Here is a 20711-nt window from a genome sequence, read left to right as displayed (position 1 = left end):
ATATATATATATATACATACCAGATCATGTCATTCTCATGCTTAAAATTATTGTTCCGAGAGTGCCTGTCCCGCTCTCCCTGCCCTGGGGCTCTTGTCTTTGGTGGTGACTTCCCCAGTGCTGAATGTGGGCAGCTCTGTCTAAATGCTAAGTCTGAGCATAAATATTACAAGAACTTGGGGAGCCCTTCCCTGAACCTGCTGGAGAGTCACCCTGCAGAAGTCCCAATGCAAACCTGTGGGGTAAAATGTGGCAATAGATCACAGAGGTATGACAGGTCACAGAGGTAAGACGGGTCACAAAGGTAAGACAGGTCACAGAGGTAAAGTAGGGACAGCCCTGGGTCAGCCAGGTTGGACAAGGTACCAGGTGTTCTCAACAGTGGGAAGGGGCAGGAGAAGGGGTCAAAGATGCTGTAGGAAGGACTCAACCCTTGTCCTGTCTTTGAGGCTGGAGGAAGGGAATGTGGGCCAAGGGAGGCGAGTGGACTCTGAAGCCAGGAATGGCTTCGGCAGGGCCACAGAAGGAAGCTGTTCCTCAAGAAGTGGATTCTGCAAGACGCCGTGAGCAGGAAATGGGGCCTCCAGGAGCCGTCAGGAAAGAGTCAGCCCGGTGAACCCCCCTGAGGTTACTGACCCACACTCCCTGTGACCACACACTGTTGTGTGGGCCTCCCTGTTTGAGGTCATTTGTTAGGGCAGCAATAGAAAACCAGTAGAACCGCATCACTCCCTACTCACATCACCTGAGTCTGTTTACTCCATGGGTCTTAGTATCTTCTGGATTCCAGTGTTGTTCCTGTGCACCTGTCTGTGTCCCAGCCCCGTCAGCACCAGAGCAGTAGTGTGCGGAGGCCTCGGCCCAGGAGCCAGGTCCAGAGCCCCACGGAGACGGGGGCGGAGGACACACACTGATGAATGAGCTCAAAACTGTGCAACTCTATTAAATAACATAGTAATTGTGACTACAAATTGTGGTGGTGTTTGTAAAAAGTGGAAAGAAACATGATATCTATGGTCACTTTTGAATGATTCTATGCTGTGGTTGTTATAGACAGTTCTAAAGTCTACAGAAGTTTTTAAAGATATTTTATGTTTGCTGTCTGCTTTAAAGGGAGAAGCTACATTGATGAACTGTTTCTGTTAGTACTAATACTGACACATTTCTTACCTGCAATGTTCTTTTTCAAAGGTTGTTTATTTGATAAGCAGCACAATCTAGAATGGAATTTACGTTTCAATTGGAATCCAAATGCGATCAGACACTGTTTCTGATAGGACAGTAGCTGAACGTTTTGAATTGTGTGTGTTAAACGTGAAAGAAACTGTGATATATTGACAATGTATTTCAACAATTCATTATACATGTCACTGAAAACCCACTTGATTACAGTGTAATATTATTCAGGAAATTGCTGCAATTCTGGCAAAGTATGTAAGTTATGTACGCAGTGAAAACGTAATGTTTTCTAAATAACCGAAATGGTATTCTGACACTTCTGATAGGAAAAGACAAAGAAAGCCTAGTGAGTTTACATTAGTGTTTTTTAGAATATCTTCTGGAGCTTTGTATGGTATACAGTTTGATATTAAGAGCAGAATAGCCGAAAGTATAGAAAAACATTTCCTTTTGTTTCAAGGTTACTTCTGGGTTCATCTATATGCATTAGCTATCTGGAATTATTTAAAGGTTGAGGATACCATGACAGAAAATTGACGGGTAGTTTAACAATGGCTCTTTGATTATGCACGTATCTTGAGACAAGTACTCTGTGTAATGTAGAAAATATCTTTAGTTTAAACTTAATGTCTTTATAATTCTATATGAATTACCTATCTGGAACTATGTAAAGGCTGAGGATACCATGACATTACATAGACCGGTAACTTAAGAGTGGCTCTTTGTTCATTCACGTATCTTGAGCCAAGTACTCTGTGTAATGTAGAAAATATCTCTAGTTTAAACTTAATGTCTTTATAATTCTATATGAATTACCTATCTGGAACTATGTAAAGGCTGAGGATACCATGACATTACATAGACCAGTAACTTAAGAGTGGCTCTTTGTTCATTCACGTATCTTCAGCCAAGTACTCTGTGTAATGTAGAAAATATCTCTAGTTTAAACTAAATATTCTTGTATCATTTCTTGTACATGTGCAGTTTGATGGACTTGCTACTCATGTTTGCTAGACGATTGAAGTTATCTTTAAATTCGGGGCTAACAGCTGTTTTCCACCTGATTTTTTAAGTCTATTTACACTATAAGGTGACGTCTTCACTGGAGAAATCTGATTTTACATAGAACTTTGTGTGTTGGTAAAAGTCCAATTCATAAATGAAGCACTGCTAGGTTAAAAGAAGACTTTAAGTAGCCTAAGATTTGAAAGTTTCCAGAGCAAAAAATACATACTATGTAATCACAAAAGCCTGAAGTTAGTTTTCAAGTGGAAACAAACATGCGGACAAGAAAACCATATACAGAACACTTGAAACGGGTTTTGGGAAAAACCCGGATACAACGAAAAGGTAAATCTGATGTGTGAAAAGCGTTAACCATTTTCCTGGAAGAAAGAAATATCTTCAGAAGTATGATCTGATCTTTGGACAAGTTCTTAAGAAAAGTACAGTAACAGTTATTTAAAACCACACATTTTCATACATTTGAGAGTCTAAGCACTGTTCGTGTATGCACGTTACTGTGTAAAACTGAGTACTATTGCAACTTCTAGTGAATATCAAAATATTGCCAAGCACTACTTCCCCTGAGGAGCACACAAGTCTGCAACTCTATTAAAGACTACAGTGAATTTGACTACAAATTGTGGTCGTGATTGTAAAAGGTGGAAAGAAATGAATGATATCTATGGTCAGATTAAAACGATTCTATGCTGTGGTGGTTATAGACAGTTCTAAATCCTACAGAAGTTTTTAAAGATATTTTATGTTTCCCGTCTGCTTTAAAGGGAGAAGGAGGTCCTGGCCAGTTGGCTCAGCGGTAGAGCGTCGGCCTGGTGTGCGGGGGACCCCGGTTCGATTCCCAGCCAGGGCACATAGGAGAAGCGCCCATTTGCTTCTCCACCGCCCCCTCATTCCTCTCTGTCTCTCTCTTCCCCTCCCGCAGCCAAGGCTCCATTGGAGCAAAGATGACCCGGGCTCTGGGGATGGCTCCTTGGCCTCTGCTCCAGGTGCTAGAGTGGCTCTGGTCGCGGCAGAGCGACACCCCGGAGGGGCAGAGCATTGCCCCCTGTTGGGAAAAGCGTCGCCCCTGGTGGGCATGCCAAGTGGATCCCAGTCGGGCGCATGCGGGGAGTCTGACTGTCTCTCCCCGTTTCCAGCTTCAGAAAAATACAAAAAAAAAAAAGGGGAGAAGGTACATTGATGAACTGAAAGACACATTTCTTACCTGCAATGTTCTTTTTCAAAGGTTGTTTATTTAATAAGCAGCAAATTCTAGAATGGGTTTTATGTTTCAATTGGAATCCAAACGCGATCACACACTCTTTCTGATAGGACAGAAGCTGAACTTTTTGAATTGTGTTTGTTAAACATGAAAGAAACAATGTGATGTATTTTTATGTATTTCAACAATTCATTATACGTATCACTGAAAACCTACTTGATTACAGTGTAATACTATTAAAGAAATTGTTGCAATTCTGGCAAAGTATATAAGTTATGTACGCAGTGAAAATGCAATGTTTTCTAAGTAACCAAATTTGTATTCTGACTCTTCTGATAGGGAAAGACAAAGAAAGGCTGATAAGTTTAAATTAATGTTAGAATATCTTCTGGAGCTTTGTGTGGTGTAGAGTTTGATATTAAGAGCAGAATAGCCCTGGCCGGTTGGCTCAGTGGTAGAGTGTCGGCCTGGTGTGCAGGAGTCCCGGGTTCAATTTCCAGCCAGGGCACACAGGAGAAGCACCCATCTGCTTCTCCACCCCTTCTCCTCTTCTTCCTGTCTGTCTTTCTCTTCCCCTCCTGCAGCCGAGTCTCCATTGGAGCAAACATGGCCCGGGTGCTGGGGATGGCTCTATGGCCTATGCCTCAGGTGCTAGAATGGCTCTGGTTGCAACAGAGCAACTCCCCTGATGGGAAGAGTATCGCCCCTGGTTGGCGTGCCCGTTTGGGTGCATGCGGGGGTCTGTCTGACTGCCTCCCCATTTCTGGCTTCGGAAAAATGCAAAAAAACAAAAACAAAAACAAAAACAAAAAAAATCCCCCAGCATAATAGCAGGAAGGATAGAGAAACATTTCTTTTCATTTCTAGGACACTTCTGGGTCACCTATATGAATTACTTATTTGGAATTATGTAAAGGCTGAGGAAACCATGACATTTCATAGACTGGTAATTTAACAGTGGCTCTTTGTTCATTCACGTATCTTCAGCCAAGTACTCTGTGTAATGTAGAAAATATCTCTAGTTTAAACTAAATGTTTTTTGTAACACTTCTTGTACATGTGCAGTTTGATATACTTGCTACTCAAGTTTGCTAGATGATTGAAGTTATCTTTAAATTTGGGGCTAACAGCTGTTTTCCACCTGATTTTTTAAGCCTATTTACACAATAAGGTGACTTCTTAACTGGAGAAATTTGATTTTACATAGAACTCTGTTTGTGGGTAAAAGTGCAATTCATAAATGAAGCACTGTTAGTTTAAAAAAAGACTTTATGTAGCCTAAGCTTTGAAAGCTTCCTGAGCAGGAAATACAGACTATGTTATCAAGAAAGCCTGAAGTTAATTTTCAAGTAGAAAGAAACATGCAGATGAAAAAACCTTCCTCAGAACATTTGAAACTGGATTTGGCTAAAAACCGGATACAACGCAAAGGTAAATCCGATTTGTAAGAAAGCATTAATCATTGTCCAGGAAAAATAGAATATCTTGGGAAGTATGATCAGATCTTTGGACAAGTTCTTAAGAAAAGTAGAGTAAAAGTTTTTTGAAACCACACTTTTTCGTTCAGTTTAAGAGTCTAAGCACTGTTCGTGTATGCACATTACTGTGTAACAAAACTGAGTACTATCGCAACTTCTAATGAAAATCAAAATATTGACAAGCACTGTTTTTCCTGAGGAGCAAACAACTGTGCAACTCTATTAAATAATACAGAAATTTTGACTACAGATTCTGGTGGTGTTTGTAAAATTTGGAAAAAACAAATGATATCTATGCTCACTTTTGAACGATTCTATGCTGTGGTTGTTATAGACAGTTTTACAGTCTACAGAAGTTTTTAAAGTTTTTATGTTTGCTGTCTTCCTTTAAGAAAGAAGGTATACTGATGAATTATTAATTTTAGTTCTAATAGAGATGCATTTCTTATCTGTAATGTTCTTTTTCAAATGCTATTTACTTTTTAAGGAGCAAAATCTAAAATGTGGTTTATTTTTTCAATTGGATTACAAATGCGATCAGACACTGTTTCTAATAAAATAGAGGCTGACAATTTTGAATTGTGTATGTTAAACATGAAAGAAATAATGTGATATATTGACAATGTATTTCAACAATTCATTATACATGTCACAGAAAACGTACTTCATTACAGAGTAATACTATTCAGGAAATTGTTGCAATTCTGGCAAAGTATGTTAGTTATGTACACAGTGAAAATGTAATATTTTCTAAATAACCAAATTGGTATTCTGACTCTTTTGGTAGGAAGAGACAAAGAAAGGCTAATGAGTTTACATTAGTGTTAGAATATCATTCAGTTTGAGAGTCTAAACACACAAGGTATAGGTACATTACTAGGTAACAAAACTAAGTCCTATTTCAATTCCTAACGCTGCTTTATCTGATGAGCAGAAAACTGTGTAAGTCTTGTAAATACTACAGTGAATTTGCAACCAAACATACACATGAGTGACACTATTTCAGAAAACTTGAAACTCATGTTAGCACATATCCGCATACAAAGAATAATTAAATGAGCTATGTAATATAGCATAAAGAATTGTGTTGAAAGGATATATGTTCTGAAGTATGAACTTATGCAAGTTCTTTCAGAAGTAAACTAACAGTGATTTGAAACATAACCATTTCATTCAGTTAAGAGGTTAAGCATACACGGTATAGGTACACAAAACTGAGTCCTACATCAATTTTTAACTTGCTTTATCTGAAGAGCAGACAACTGTGCAAGTTCTGTAAATTCCACATTAAATTTACAACCAAACATACACATGAGTGACACTATCTCAGACAACTTGAAACTCATGTTAGCAGAAACCCACATACAAAGAATAAATAATTTAGCCATATAATAAAGCATTAAGAATTGTGTTGAAAGGATATATGTTCTGAAGTATGAACTGATCTTATACAAGTTCTTTCAAGTAGTAAACTAACAGTTATTTTAAACATAACCATTTCATTCAGTTTGAGAGATTAAGCACACATGGTACAGGTACATTACTGTGTAACAAAACTGAGTCCTATTAAAATTCTTAACCCTGCTTTACCTGAAGAGCAGACAGCTGTGTAAGTCTAGAAAATACTACAGTGAATTTGCAACCAAACGTACACGAGTTACACTATCTCTAAAAACTTGAAAGTCATGTTAGCAGAAAGCAGCATACAACAAAAAACTAAATCTGCCTTGTAATTAAGCATTATAATTGTGCTGAAAGAATATATTTTCAGATGAATGAACAGATCATTTAGAAGGTTTCACGAGAAGTAAACAAACATTTATTTGAAACATAACAATTTCATTCACATTGAGAGTCTAAGCACACATGGTGAAGATACATTACTGTGTATAAAAACAGAGTCCTAACCCAATTCCAAATGCTGCTTCTCCTGAGGAGCAGACACCAGTGTAAATCTTGTAAAAACAACAGTAAATTTGCAACCAAACATACACATGAGTGAAACTATCTCAGAAAACATGAAACTTATCTTAACAGAAACCCACATACAAAGAATAACTAAATGAGCTATGTAATAAAGCAATAAGAATTGAGAAGAAAGGATGTATGTTCTGAAGTATGAACTGATCTTATACAAGTTCTTTCAAGAAGTAAACTAACAGTTATTTTAAACATAACCATTTCATCCAGTTTGAGAGGCTAAGGACACTTGGAATAGGTACATTACTATACCTTTAATAGGTAACAAAATTGAGTCCTATTTCAATTCCTAACCCTGCTTTACCTGAAGAGCAGACAGATGTGTAAGTCTTGTAAATAAATACTACAGGAATGCAACCAGATATAGACATGAGTGACACTATTTCAGAAAACTTGTAACTCATCTTAGAAGAAACACCCATACAAAGAATAACTAAATGAGCCGTGTAATAAAGCATTAAGAATGTTGAAAGAATATATCTTCAGAAGTATGTACTGATTTTTACAATTTCTTTTGAGAAGTAAACTAACAGTTATTTTTAAAATAACCATTTCTTTCAGTTTGAGAGGTTAAGCACACAGGTATAGGTATATTACTTTGTAACAAAATTGAGACCTATTTCAATTCCTAAAACTGCTTTACCTGAAGAGCAGAAAACTCTGTAAGTCTTGTAAATATTACAGTGAATTTGCAACCAAACATACAGATGAGTGAAACTACCTCAGATAATTTGAAACTCATGTTAGCAGAAACCCGCATACAAAGAATATCTAAATGAGCCGTGTAATAAAGCATTAAGGATTGTGTTTAAAGGATATATGTTCTGAAGTATGAACTTATCTTATACAAGTTCTTTCGAGAAGTAAACTAAGTTACTTTAAACATAACCATTTCATTCAGTTTGAGATGCTAAGCACAAATGGTATATGTACAATTCTGTGTAACAAAAATGAGCCCTATCCCAATTACAAACGCTGCTTTAACTGAAGAGCAGACAACTGTGTAAGTCTTGAAAATACTACAGTAAATTTTCAACCAAACATACATATGAGTGACACTATCTCTGAAAACTTGTAACTCATCTTAGGAGAAACCACATACAAAGAATAACTAAATGAGCCGTGCAATAAAGCATTAAGAATTGTGTTGAAATAATATATCTTCAGAAGTATGTACTGATTTTTACAAGTTCTCTCGAGAAGTAAACAAACAGTTATTTTAAACATAACCATTTCATTCAGTTTGAGAGGCTAAGCACACACAGTATAGGTACATTACTGTGTAACAAAACTGAGTCCTATTTCAATTCCTAATGCTGCTGTACTTGAAGGGCAGACAACTGTGTAAGTTTTGTAAATACTACAATAAATTTACAACCAAAAATACACATAAGTGACACTATCTCATATAACTAGAAACTCATGTTAGCAGAAACCCGCATAAAAAAATAAGTAAATGAGTTGTGTAATAAAGCAATAAGAATTGTGTTGAAAGGATATATGTTCTGAAGTATGAACTCATCTTATACAAGTTTTTTGAAAAGTAAACTAAAATTTATTTTAAACATAACCATTTCATTATATGGGCGTTAGGAATTGGGATAGGGCTCAGTTTTGTTTCACAGTAATGTAGTTATACCAGAAGAGCAGACAACTGTGTAAGTCTTGAAAATGCTATATTAAATTTGCAACCAAACATACACATGAGTGACATTACTTCATAAAAATTGAAAATCATGTTAGCAGAAACCTGCATACAAAGAATAACTAAATGAGCCATGTAATAAAGCATTAAGAATTGTGTTGAAAGGATATATGTTCTGAAGAATGAACTGATCTTATACAAGTTCTTTTCTTCTTCGTATCTTGGCATTTCCTAGATGTTATATCATTGATGGTTTTCATTCTGTTACCTGGGTCTGTCCCAGGCTGGTTACATTAATAAAGTGGCAGTTGGCTGGGCAGGAAATAGATTTTCCTAGGCTTTCCAGCTCAGGGTTCATAAACCTAGATATTAGGTGAATTTCTTGCTTTTTTGGAGGAAGCTGAATCTTTTTCTTTTTCTTCAAATTTTGGCTGTATTCCTCTCTGATTCTGGTCAACATCTGGTAAAATAGGTTATACAGCAACATGGATGGCGCAGGGGGATCCCTTATGTGCCTATGATAAAATCTTAGGCAAAGATGGTGGGCTTGAACTAGGGCAGAAGTAAAAATGATAAATGGTTGGATTTTGAATACTTCCAAGGTTAGAGCCAGTAATTTGACAAAGGGTTGTTAAAGTTAAGTATAAACAGGCTTCTCAGGATTCATCTGCCTTCATTTACCTCAGAGTTGGGATTCCAGAGGGGCCATAAATGGCTTAAGAGAACATTTCACATCTTGAAACTAGAAACAAGAGTTTAAATGTCACATGAGAATCTAATTATGGGAGCTGAAGTGTTAGTTCTCCAACCTAAACCTGCAGCGAAGATTTCTTTATTTTTGGAGTCATCTCCCTTTCTATAATCTCTGGGTTTGACTATCTCCCAATTCCAGTTGGCATGAGTGCCAGTTCTTTCTCACATCTTACATTCATTACCTGTGGATGTTTCAGCCTTCTCCTAACCTTCCCTTACAGTTGTCCAGAAGAAATGATGGTGGCTGTTTGTGGGGCGGGTGTGTGTGTGTGTGTGTGTGTGTGTGTGTGTGTGAAGGGGGGAGAATGAAAGACAGTTGAAAGCAAGCACTGTCTGTACTCTGTTCACAAACTTGACTCTAAGATAACTGAAAACCTAATATGAAATAAACACTTTAAGAAATACAAATACTGTTAGTGGTAAACTACTTTATTGGTAGGACTAACAAAGTACTAATAGATGAAAAGAAGCAGCAACCATTTGGGGCAAGTAGAGTTTCTGCTTTCATTCTAAGATGGGCTTCATTTTCGCTTTTAAAAAACTGCGGGCTATACTGCTGTTACCCAGGAGCTTTAAAAACTTGGGTAAAATTCTTCTCTTTCTATGTCTTTTTTTCCCCCCTCATCCATAAAATACCAGCCTTCCTATTGCCTCCTGATCTTAAGTGTCTCAGAAAATGTAAAACCTCATTTAACCAATATTTGATGACTACTGGAAAACAGTATGCTTGATGTTGGGAGAAATACCACGCAGTACAAGCTACAGGAAACAGGTCTCTGTCCTTCTAGAGCAAGAAATTCGCATGAAACAGACCAGCGTGAATCCAGTTTTCAGTCAGTACAGTGTACGCTCACCAGCTAATTCATAAGGTGCCATGCTAAGGCGGAAAATGCAGAATTCCCTCATATTTTCACTTTTAAAGAAGTGAAATTAAGGAAAGTTTATTTGGGTTTGCTACCTGTTGTGTATTCAGAGTGGATTCCCTTACCTGCCCCAGGCAACGCTAACCTCATCTCACTTTCTCCGCAGGACAATCCACACACCCTAATCTTGCTCTGGGTCTAGAGGTCATGGACTTCGGCCATTGGCCAATGGGCTCTTTCCTTCTCCGCTGCGGGGTGGGACCTCGAACCTAAACCTTGGAAACCCGCCCCCCCCCCCTACCTGCCATGCGTACTTGCGTGTTGCCATGCAGCGCGAGCCGTTTTCTCCAGCGTGTGGCGCCCTCAGGCGGCAGCGGGGCCTCAGTGTGGCCTCGAGGTCTTAGCGCCGGCCATGGAGCCGCAGGGAAAGGCGCGAACGTCCAGGTGCCCAGTCGCTCGGCCGGAGGCCTGGAGGTCTCAGACGCTGGACGAGTGGGAGCAGCGGGAAAGCGGCAGAGCGCCCGCGGCGGCGGACCCGGGCGAGGAGGCGGACGGCGCCAGTGCCGACGGGCTGTGGGAGCTGCCGGTGGAGCCGGCTGAGCGGAGGCCCGAGTGCAGCCGCTGCAGGTGACCGCGGGGCGGAGCGCGGGGACTGGGGCCGGTCGGCTTTTGGAGGAGGCTGCGGCGACCCGGCCCCGAGGAGCACTGGCTCTGGCGTCTCAGCTCCTGGGGTGGCGGGTCGGATTGCTGACCTTGTAATCACTGTGAAATACTTGTCACAGCTTTTTAGGAAGAAGCCGGCTATTTAGGTTCGTTATTATTTAGCCTCACTTCCTGCAAGACTCAGCGTGTCATGTGAATCACAGACCTAAGTTCGGCTGTCAAGAAACTTAAGGGTCTGATGGGGAAGCAAGGTTGAATAACAGTAGTGCTTGTAATAGTTCACACTTGTTTGCATAAGTGACAGTTATCTCACGAAAACGCCAAAGTGAATGAGAAGATAGAGACAATCCAAATGGCTATGACAGTAGTTAAGATTGTATTCAGAGGTCGGTCCGGGGAATGCAGGTATGGATTAAACAGACAAGGTCTCTACCCTTCTTGGGACACTTAAGGTCTAATGAAGAGACGATTTATTAAGCAGGCAAGGCCACTAGCCGCTAAGGTTATTGAATGCTCGCAATGTGTGGATTGTTTACTTTTCAGGATTACCCCATTGTGCTGGTGCACTAAAGGATTGAAGGGCTGCTTTCCCTGCTTGTTTGAATTTTTTTGCTATTCAGATGTACTGTTTTCTTTATTTCCTGGGTGTTCAGGATTCTTTGGTTACTGAAGGTCTCCATCTATCACCTGTCTCACTGTTGCCCTTCACAGTTATAACCATTAGTACCTCTGCTTCCACTCCTCCGCATCACTACAGTTTGTCATCAGATCCTACACTGTTGTGCAATGATTCTTGCTAAAGTCACCGGTAATCTCCATGATATGAAACCCAATGGATCCTTTTCTGTTCACTTTTTACCAGATCTCTTGGCAACATTTTGTAGTTGAATACTCACTTCTTGAAACACTCTTTCTTTGGCTTCTGTTTGATTTATCTGACTTCTCTTCCCTTGTCTTCTTTGCCTGTTCTACTCAAACTGTAAATGTTGGGCTTCTTCATGTCTTGATCCTAGATTCTCTTCTCTTCTAACTCCACGCACTTCATACAAGTGATCCAACCAGTTTCCATGAGTAAGTTATTACCAATATCTCTAGCCTACCAGTGTTTAACCTTTTACATCTCATGGCACACACAAACTAATTACTAAAATTCTGTGGCATACCAAAAAATATATTTTTTACTGATCTGATAAAAAAATAGGTATAATTTTCACTGATTTATACCAGATGGCAATTGTATTGGCTGTTGTCATTTTTTTCATTTGACAAAATGTGAGATATCGCATGTTTTAAAAATTCTGGTGGCACGCTGGTTGAAAATTGCTGCTCTGGCCCATACCTTTCTCCTGAATACCAGACCTATGCCTTCCTTTAACCAGTATTTAATGAGTGCTTTGCTAATCAATTGTAATACAGTGGCATCTGTGTCCATATGCAGTGTTTATTCAGGTTGTTAGTGGATACAGATTATAAACCAGTAAACAAGAAATGAAATAGTTAATTATGGTTTAAGAAAAACCCCTGCAATGAAGGAAAGAGTTGCTGTGATAGAAAATAGCAAGAAGGTGTCAGGGAAGATTTTTCAGGAGAGAACACTTATGTTGAACTTTGAAAGGAGGAGAATCCAGACAGGAGGAAAGTGTTACCAGGAGGGGAACAGGACAGACTGATGGAAGGTCTGTGCCACTTGAGGACTTGGAGTTTTCTACTTTGGACATTTTGACCTTTTCCCAGGGCTGGAATGTAAGACCTCAGAGAAGGAATCTTGAATGTAAGGAACTTGTTATATTTTCTAAGTGTACTATGTATAATAGACAGTCAATAAACTTTTGAGGATGATTAATACTTCGTGTCAAAGAAGGGACTGTATACAGTCTATGAACAGAAGGAGTGTTGAATACGATTTATTGAAACAAGTTTTCTAACAGTATTTAGAGATAATACTTAAAAATTCTGAAAGAAAAGTGTTTCATATATAAATCCAGGGCTAGGCTATCATGCTAGCTTTATCATGCCGTTTTTAGTCTATTTAAAACTGCTAATTATAAGTGCGGAGTAAACCTTAAAAAAATTAGTCTCCTATGTTTAGCAATGATTTATAATTTTTATGATCTGCTTTTCTCTTTTAATAGACTTTATTTTTTAGAGCAGTTTTAGATTTACAGCAAAATGGAAGTGCGAGTTACAGAGATTTCTCATATAGGCTTTGCTCCTACCCAAGCATAGTTTCTTCATTATCAACATTTCCTACCAGAGTGGCACATTTATCACAGCCGATGACGTACAATGATACATTTTTATCACTCAAAATTCATGGTTTACATTCAGGTGAACTCTTGGTGTTGTGCATATTTTAAGTGTGACCAAATTTCTAATAATATATACGTACCATTGTAGTATCATACAGAGTATTTTCATGTCCTAAAAATCCTTTCTTCTGTATTTTTATCTTTCCATACCCCCTAACCTGATCTGCTTTTTAAAAAATAAAAATGACTTGCTGGGGTTTATCTTGTTTTCTGTTACACTTAGTTGATATTTTAGGGTTATGATGTGTGCCAACATTTCTGCACTTTGCTTTTCCTACTAAAATTTTCTACCTTTTAAAAGCTCTTCTCCCTATTGGCATGCTGTGCATTTTCTTTGTTTTAATTGGTTAGAATACAATTCTAGAAATATCTTCTATTAGTTACTATCAATAAAATATAAACTAATTGATGTTATCAATAAAATTAGGTGATAGTTTTCCTGGCTGCATGGCTTGGTTGGTTAGAGCATTGTCCTGAAGCACAGAAGTTGCTAGTTCTATTCCCAGTCAGGGCACATGTGGGAATTAATTGATTGTCTCCTCCTCCTTCTTCCCCTTAAAAATTAATAAAGAAAATTTTTTAAAAAATTAGGTGAATATCAATAAAATACAATCTAATTGATGACTCTTTATATTTTATTTCATTAGACTGTTAGGGTTTTATAAGTCTCCTGAGTGACCTTTATATTTATGTATAATAATTTTAAAAATTAAAAAGTACCTTAGATTTGAGTGATTAGTAAGTCACAATTATTTGGCCATTTATTTAAAACAATACTCATTTCTCTAAACATATTATTATAATTGTCACAGCCTGGGTAGTTCGAAAATATGATTTTGTTCAGGAAGTTCAAAGTCAATTTAACTTCTCAGCAGAACATGCTCTTTAGAAATACAACTGTATTAAACATGAATGAATATTCTTTAAAAGATCTCAAGTTAATTTTGTTACTGCAAGATACAGCTTTTATGAAAAGGTGTGTTTAGTGGAAGGAACAGCACGTACAGAGTGCAGTGTTTAGAGTATAATGTACTTGGAGAGGTTGGAGGAATTGAGGTGAGAGAGGAGGCTGCACAGGTTGGTTGTTACACTGGAAGGGGCCAGATAAGCTTTGCTGAGTGGTTTGAGCCTAATGCACTAGAACCCAACATATCAGCCACTAAAGTATTTTTATATGTGATCGGGGAGGGGGTGATAAGTTTTACTTCTATGGATGTTAGCTATTAATTTATTCTCTATTTATTTAAAATGTCATCTGGAAGGTGATAACAGTGGTGAAAGGCTTAAGTAGGAAGAGTTAGGGCCTCGTTCCAGTAAAGTAGCTAGTCATCTTAAGTATACTTTTATATTCTGTGGCTATTGCTAAGAGCCTGAGGACAAAAGGCAGAAGCACTTGCAAATTACTGGTAATAAGAATAATGGGAATAATGTCTAAAGACCAGATATATATTTTAAATCTGTCTGAGGGAGGGAAACAGGAAGGAGAGCACACAGACAAACTGACACAGCTAGACCTTGAGACAGACATTTTTCTCTCCAGTGTTTTTCTACTTAAAGTACAAAATTATACGGATTATAATGAACACACCAATGTATTTAGTACCCATTTATTGAGCACGGATCATCTGCAGCTGACCTGTCAGGTCTAGGTATTTTAATGTACGATATTCCTTGTAACTTTATTCTAGAGCTGATATTATTAAATGATGAGGGTCAAGGTAACAAGTAAGTAGCAGAATTGGTCTCCAGCTCCAGCACATTTGGTTCCCCAGCTCATGCAAGCACTTGACCATTGCTCCACACTTACGCTTGCTGAAGAAAACTTAGGCTTTATTTTGCAAGTAGTTGTAGTCACCAGTTGAAGTGGAGCCACTAAGCCTACAAGAGTAGCTCTGATTTTTATCCTCTTGAAGCTGAAGTATGTTTATGTACGGCCAATAGTCACGGCTGTCGTCACCATCCACATGCAGGTTCTCATTGAATTCAGGCAGATAGTAAAGAAATAGTGGGGCCAAAAATGGTGGACCATTCCTTAATTCAAGTCTTATACTGGCCGTCGAACAAACACACAGGGAAAACAGTTCCTTTTCTCTCAGAGCTCACAAAGCTACTGACACATTCTCTGGTCTACAACCAGGACAGTCTTCTCCGGTTCTTCCTAGAATCAAAGGCCTCACCAGTCCCAAAGCCCTCACCTCTGGTTCCCCATCTGCCAACATGGTTTCTTACTCTCTGCAAAACGGGCTTCTCTCTCTCCCTGCCATCTTGGCTTCTCTCTCTTCAGCACTCTGCCTTCTCTGAGCTCTCACTCTGCAAAAATGGCCTCTCTCTCTCTTCTCCTCTCCTTTTCAAACTTTTTTGGTGGGAAAACCTCTCCTCCAGCAAACATTAGCAAGACAATGGCCCTTTCCAAGCAGGAAGGTAATTTTCAGTTTCACAGATCACATACGTGGTGCTACCCAGCACCATTTTTTAACACTAAAAGTGAGCAAACTCAAAAATATACAAATTTTACAAACTCATTTTGCCCAGCAGTTTACTTCAAGCTTAATAACCAGTTGCCTGAACTTTAGTGTTCTCTAGCTCATCTTTTAAAGCAGTGACATATAATTGGAAGTACAACATTATGTAAGTTTAGGTTTATAATGTTGACTTGATGCATTTATATTTTGCAATATAGATAACACAGGTAGTGTTAGTCTATCTTCCCATAATTATGAATTCTTTTTGTTGAGGTGAAATGTAAGATCTAGACTCTGTGTAATTTAGAAATATACGGATATTGACTATAATAACCTGCTGTGCATTAGATCTCCAGAACTTACTGATTTTCTAATTTTAAGTTTTTAAACATCTAGGTCCTTTATTCCACTTCTTACCTTTCCCTTATTGTTGGTCAAATAAGTTTGTAAATATGATATATATGTTTTCTCACTATAGTTTGCATTGGGTGTGTGGGGGACAGACTATGTAAGCAGGCAGGGTCGTTACAGACTAAGGCTTAGTTTTAAGAGTAAGCCTTTCCCACCCTAAGTGACTTTGTATCAGAGACTTCCTTGTTTGTATATTGGATTAAAGGTTTTGATTTTTACACTATAAAAAGGGGGCAGAGAGCCCATGCTGTAGGAGAGCAGAGAAAGGCCATGTGGAGGAGAGGAGAAGCAGCCAAGAAGGCGGAGTGATGAAGGAGAAGCCAGTTTGTGCAGAGAGAAGGAGATGGGAAACAGAGTTTGTAAAGTCAGTATCCACGGCCACCATCACATCAGCCTGGCCCATGCAGGTTCGCATTGGATTCGGACAGTCATTAAAGAAACAGCGGAGCCAAGAACTGGTGGGCCATCATCTTTAATCCTAGTTTGCACCCAGTGGGCAAGTAAAAACACACACTGGGCTCCAAAACCCACTCATTCAGTGCTCACAAAGCTACTGACTTATCTGAGTTTCCTAGAATCAAAGATTTCTAGCTCACCAGACTTATTCACCTCTGTTCCCCATCTCCTTCCTTCTCCCTGTACAAACTGACTTCTCACTCAGCACTCCACCATCTTGGCTGCTTCTCCTGGCCTTCTCCACGTGGCCTTTCTCTGCTCTCCAACCTGTTCTCTGCTCTAATGCTAATCTCAGGAACCGAGAGAGCAAGCTCCCAGTCTGCCTTCACCCAGTCTGCCCCACTTTATAGTGCAGAAATCAAAGTCTTTAATCCAATATACAAAACAGGGAAGTCTCTAATACAGAGTCACTTATCTGAGGCATGATAGGATTGTACCACCTCACATCAAAAAGGGTGGGAAAAGCTTAGTCCTAAAACCAAGCCCCAGGCTACAAGGATCCTGCCTGCCCACAGCCCACCCCCAACATACATTAATATAATCATGCCCATTTCAAGCAAGAAGGGTAACCAATACTATCACCTGGGCAACGGGCTTCCATGTGGGCAGTGCCGTCTTTAACAAAGTGAGCATAATATATTTTATCTGCCCAATGGAGGTGAATAAGGCTGGTGAGGTAGAAACCTTTGATTCTAGGAAACTCAGATAAGTCAGTGGCTTTGGGAGTCCTGAAAGGAAAGGGAAGTGTTTTCCCACTGTGTATATTTTTTGCCCGCCAGGTGCAAGCTAGGATTAAAAGCTAATGGCCCACCAGTTTCTTGGCTCCGTTGTTTCATTACTGTCTATCCGAATTAAATGCGAACCTGCATGGGCCAGGTGGCTGTGATGGTGGCTTTGGCTACTGGCTTTACACTTATTCTTTAAGGCTTGGATATTCTGGAGACAAAAGTGATTAGGATGAAATCATGAGAGAGGGAAGGAAGGAAGACTGTGGGTGTTTAAGAAGAATGCAGGCAAATTAGACTAAACAGTAAAAAGAGTGGTTTGGAGACTGTAAAAGGCCATCATGGCCATTCACATGCAGGTTCCCATTGGATTTGGGCAGAAATGGCGGAGTCGGAGGATGGTGGGCCATCCTATTTATTGGTGTTTCCACAAATAGGTCAAACCACAAAAGAAGACAAGGGAAAAGCAGAAAACCAGCTTTTCCCATGAAGGGCAAGGGATCAGGGAAGCCCCTGCAATCGTGATAGCAGGAACTGTATGAGCCAGCTCCTGGTCTGTCCCACTTTATAGAGTAGAAAACCAGAAACCCTTAATCCAATATACAAACAAGGAAGTCTCTGATACAAAGTCACTTATCCAAGGCATAATTGGATCTGAGTGCACCACCCAGATCATACAATCAGTCAAGGGTGTGGGGAAAAGCTTAGTCTTAAATCTAAACCCTAGGCTACAATGACCCAGCGTGCTTATAGCCTGTCCCCCACATCCAATATAAATCACAAGTGAGCAAACATATATATCATATTTACAAACATATTTGACCAACAGAGACTACATTAGACTGGTGGAGTTATTGTAACTATTGCTAATTGATCAGAAATCTCTCCTTCATCTATCACTTCTTGCCATGAATTTTCTCTTGAATGGACTAATGAAGTTAATAAATTTCTCTAAGTAGTTGTAAAGCCAGTAGCCACGGCCACCATTACAGCCACCTGGCCCATGCAGGTTCTCATTTGATTCAGACAGACGGTAATGAAACAATGGAGCCAAGAACTGGTGGGCTGTTGGGCAGATAAAATGTATTATGCTCACTTTGTTAAAGATGCCGTCGCCCAGGTGATATTAATGTGTGTTGGGGGCAGGCAGGATCATTGTAGCCTGGGGCTTGGTTTTTGGGATTAAGCCTTTCCCACCCTTTTTGATGAGGGGTGGTACAATCCAATCATGCCTCAGAGAAGTGACTTTGTATTAGAGACTTCCCTATTTTGTATATTGGATTAGAGGTTGTGAAGCTACACTATAAAATAGGGGCAGAACGGGGGCTTGCCCGCTCTTGGTTCCTGGGATGATTAGCATGAGAGAGCAGAGCAGAGAGCAGAGAAAGGCCACGTGGAGGAGGCCAGGAGAAGCAGCCAAGATGGCGGAGTGCTGAGTGAGATGCCAGTTTGTGCAGAGTTTGTATCTGGAATAAGGAAGGAGATGGGGAACTGAGGAGAATAAGGCTGGTGAGCTAGAAACCTTTGATTCTAGGAAACTCGGAAAAGTCAGTGGCTTTGTGAGCACTGAATGTGAGTGGCTTTTGGAGCCCAGTGTGTATTTTTACTTGCCCGCCGGGTGCAAGCTAGGATTAAAGACGATGGCCCACAGTTTGTGGCTCCACTTGTTTCTCTACCGACTGTCCCGAATCCAAATGCGAACCTGCATAGGCCGGGGCTGCTCTGATGGTGGCCCTGGCTGTGGCTTCTGGCTTTACATGGGCCATTAGCTTTTTAATCCTAGCTTGCACCCGGCAGACAAGAAATACACACAGTGAGAAAACACTTCTCTTTCCATTCAGGGCTCCCAAAGCCACCAACTTACCCGAGTTTCCTAGAATCAAAGGTTTCTAGCTCACCAGCCTTATTGACCTCTGTTCCTCATCTCCTTCTCTCTGCATAAACTCTGCACAAACTGGCTTCTTCTCCAGCACTCTGCCATTTTGGCTGCTTCTGCTCTCCTCCACGTGGCCTTTCTCTGCTCTCCTACAGCATGAACTCCTCTGCCCCATTTTATAGTATAGATTCAAAACCTTTAATCCAATATACAAACAAGGAAGTCTCTAATACAAAGTCACTTATCTGAGGCATAATGGGATTCCTCATAAGAGTGCACCACCCCCTATCATGTCAAGGGTGTGGGGAAAAGCTTAGTCTTAAAACTAAGCCTTAGGCTATAAGGACCCTGCCTGCTTACAGCCTGTCCCCCACATCCAATGCAAAGCATAAGCGACCAAACATAAATATCATATTTGCAAACTTATTTGACCCACAGTAGTTAATCTTTCACAGGGGAAAGTTAACAGGTATTAGTGACTTACACTAGCCAGTTATAATGTTCCCTCTTCTGTACACTACACTTGACTCCTCCAAATTCTGAGTTCTTGTCTTCTTAAGTCAAATACCAGAATTTCTCACTTCAGTAAGTTATTCAGAGAATCTGTTCCCCCAATTGTGAAACGTGTCTAATTTTGTTAACCAGTGTCACCCCAATACATTCAATAAAAATAAATATATAAATAAATAAAATACGTTGAAAATTTAAAGGACCTGACCTCATGATTGCTTCAATAAGTGTTAGTTTCTATGTGGTGCCAAAGTACTTTTTTTTTTTTTTTAAGTGAGAGGCAGGGAGGCAGAGAAATAGACTCCTGTGTGATCCCTGACCAGGATCCACCTGGCAAGCTGTTGGGCAGATAAAATGTATTATGCTCACTTTATTAAAGATGATGCTGCCCACGTGGCGGCCATTGCCCAAGTGATATTAATGTGTGTTGGGGGCAGGCAGGATTGTTGTAGCCTGGGGCTTAGTTTTGGGATTAAGCCTTTCCCACCCTTTTTGATGTGTGGCGGTACAATCCAGTCATGCCTCAGAGAAATGACTGTATTAGAGACTTCCCTATTTTGTATATTGGATTGAAGGTTTGGATTTCTACACTATAAAATAGGGGCAGAATGGGAGCTTGCCCTCTTGGTTCCTGAGATTATCATTAGAGGAGAGAGCAGAGCAGAGAGCAGGAGGCCACGTGGAGTAGGCCAGGAGAAGCAGCCAAGATGGCGGAGTGTTGAGTGAGAAGCCAGTTAGTGCAGTTTGTGCAGGGAGAAGGAAGGAGATGGGGAACAGAGGTGAATAAGTCTGGTGAGCTAGAAACCTTTGATTCTAGGAAACTCGGATAAGTCAGTAGCTTTGTGAGCACTGAATGTGAGTGGGTTTTGGAGCCCAGTGTGTGTTTTTACTTGCCCGCCGGGTGCAAGCTAGAATTAAAGATGACAGCCCATCAGTTATTGGCTCCGTTGTTTCTTTACCGACTGTCTGAATCCAATGTGAACCTGCGTGAGCCAGCTGCTGTGATGGTGGCCCTGGCCGTGGCTCCTGGCCTTACACAAGCTGTGGGGCGATGCTCTGCCCATTTGGGGATGCTGCACCTGTGCTCAGCAACTGAGCTGTTTTAGGGCCTGAGTCAGAGGCCACCCAGCCATACTCAGCATCCAGGGCCAACTTGCTTGAACCATTCAAGCAATGG

The 20711-nt window shown here is 40.0% G+C and overlaps 1 protein-coding gene across 1 annotated transcript in view; it reads left to right on the top strand.

The window, feature by feature from the left end:
• Positions 1-4764: 4764 nt before the first annotated feature.
• The window catches only part of LOC136386902 (tRNA-uridine aminocarboxypropyltransferase 2-like), a gene marked incomplete at its 3' end in the record, with an annotated part of 52038 nt that continues 36091 nt past the window's right edge, over positions 4765-20711 (top strand). The window contains exons 1-2 of the mRNA XM_066358022.1: positions 4765-4834; positions 10455-10749. Coding sequence (XP_066214119.1) covers positions 4765-4834; positions 10455-10749 — 365 coding nt within the window. The remainder of the gene's footprint in view (positions 4835-10454; positions 10750-20711) is intronic.

This window comes from Saccopteryx leptura, unplaced genomic scaffold (assembly GCF_036850995.1).
Source record: "Saccopteryx leptura isolate mSacLep1 unplaced genomic scaffold, mSacLep1_pri_phased_curated manual_scaffold_20, whole genome shotgun sequence".
NCBI classification, from domain to species: Eukaryota; Metazoa; Chordata; class Mammalia; order Chiroptera; family Emballonuridae; genus Saccopteryx; species Saccopteryx leptura.
The sequence above is the reverse complement of the archived record's forward strand: the minus strand, read 5'-3'. Positions and strand labels throughout refer to the sequence as shown.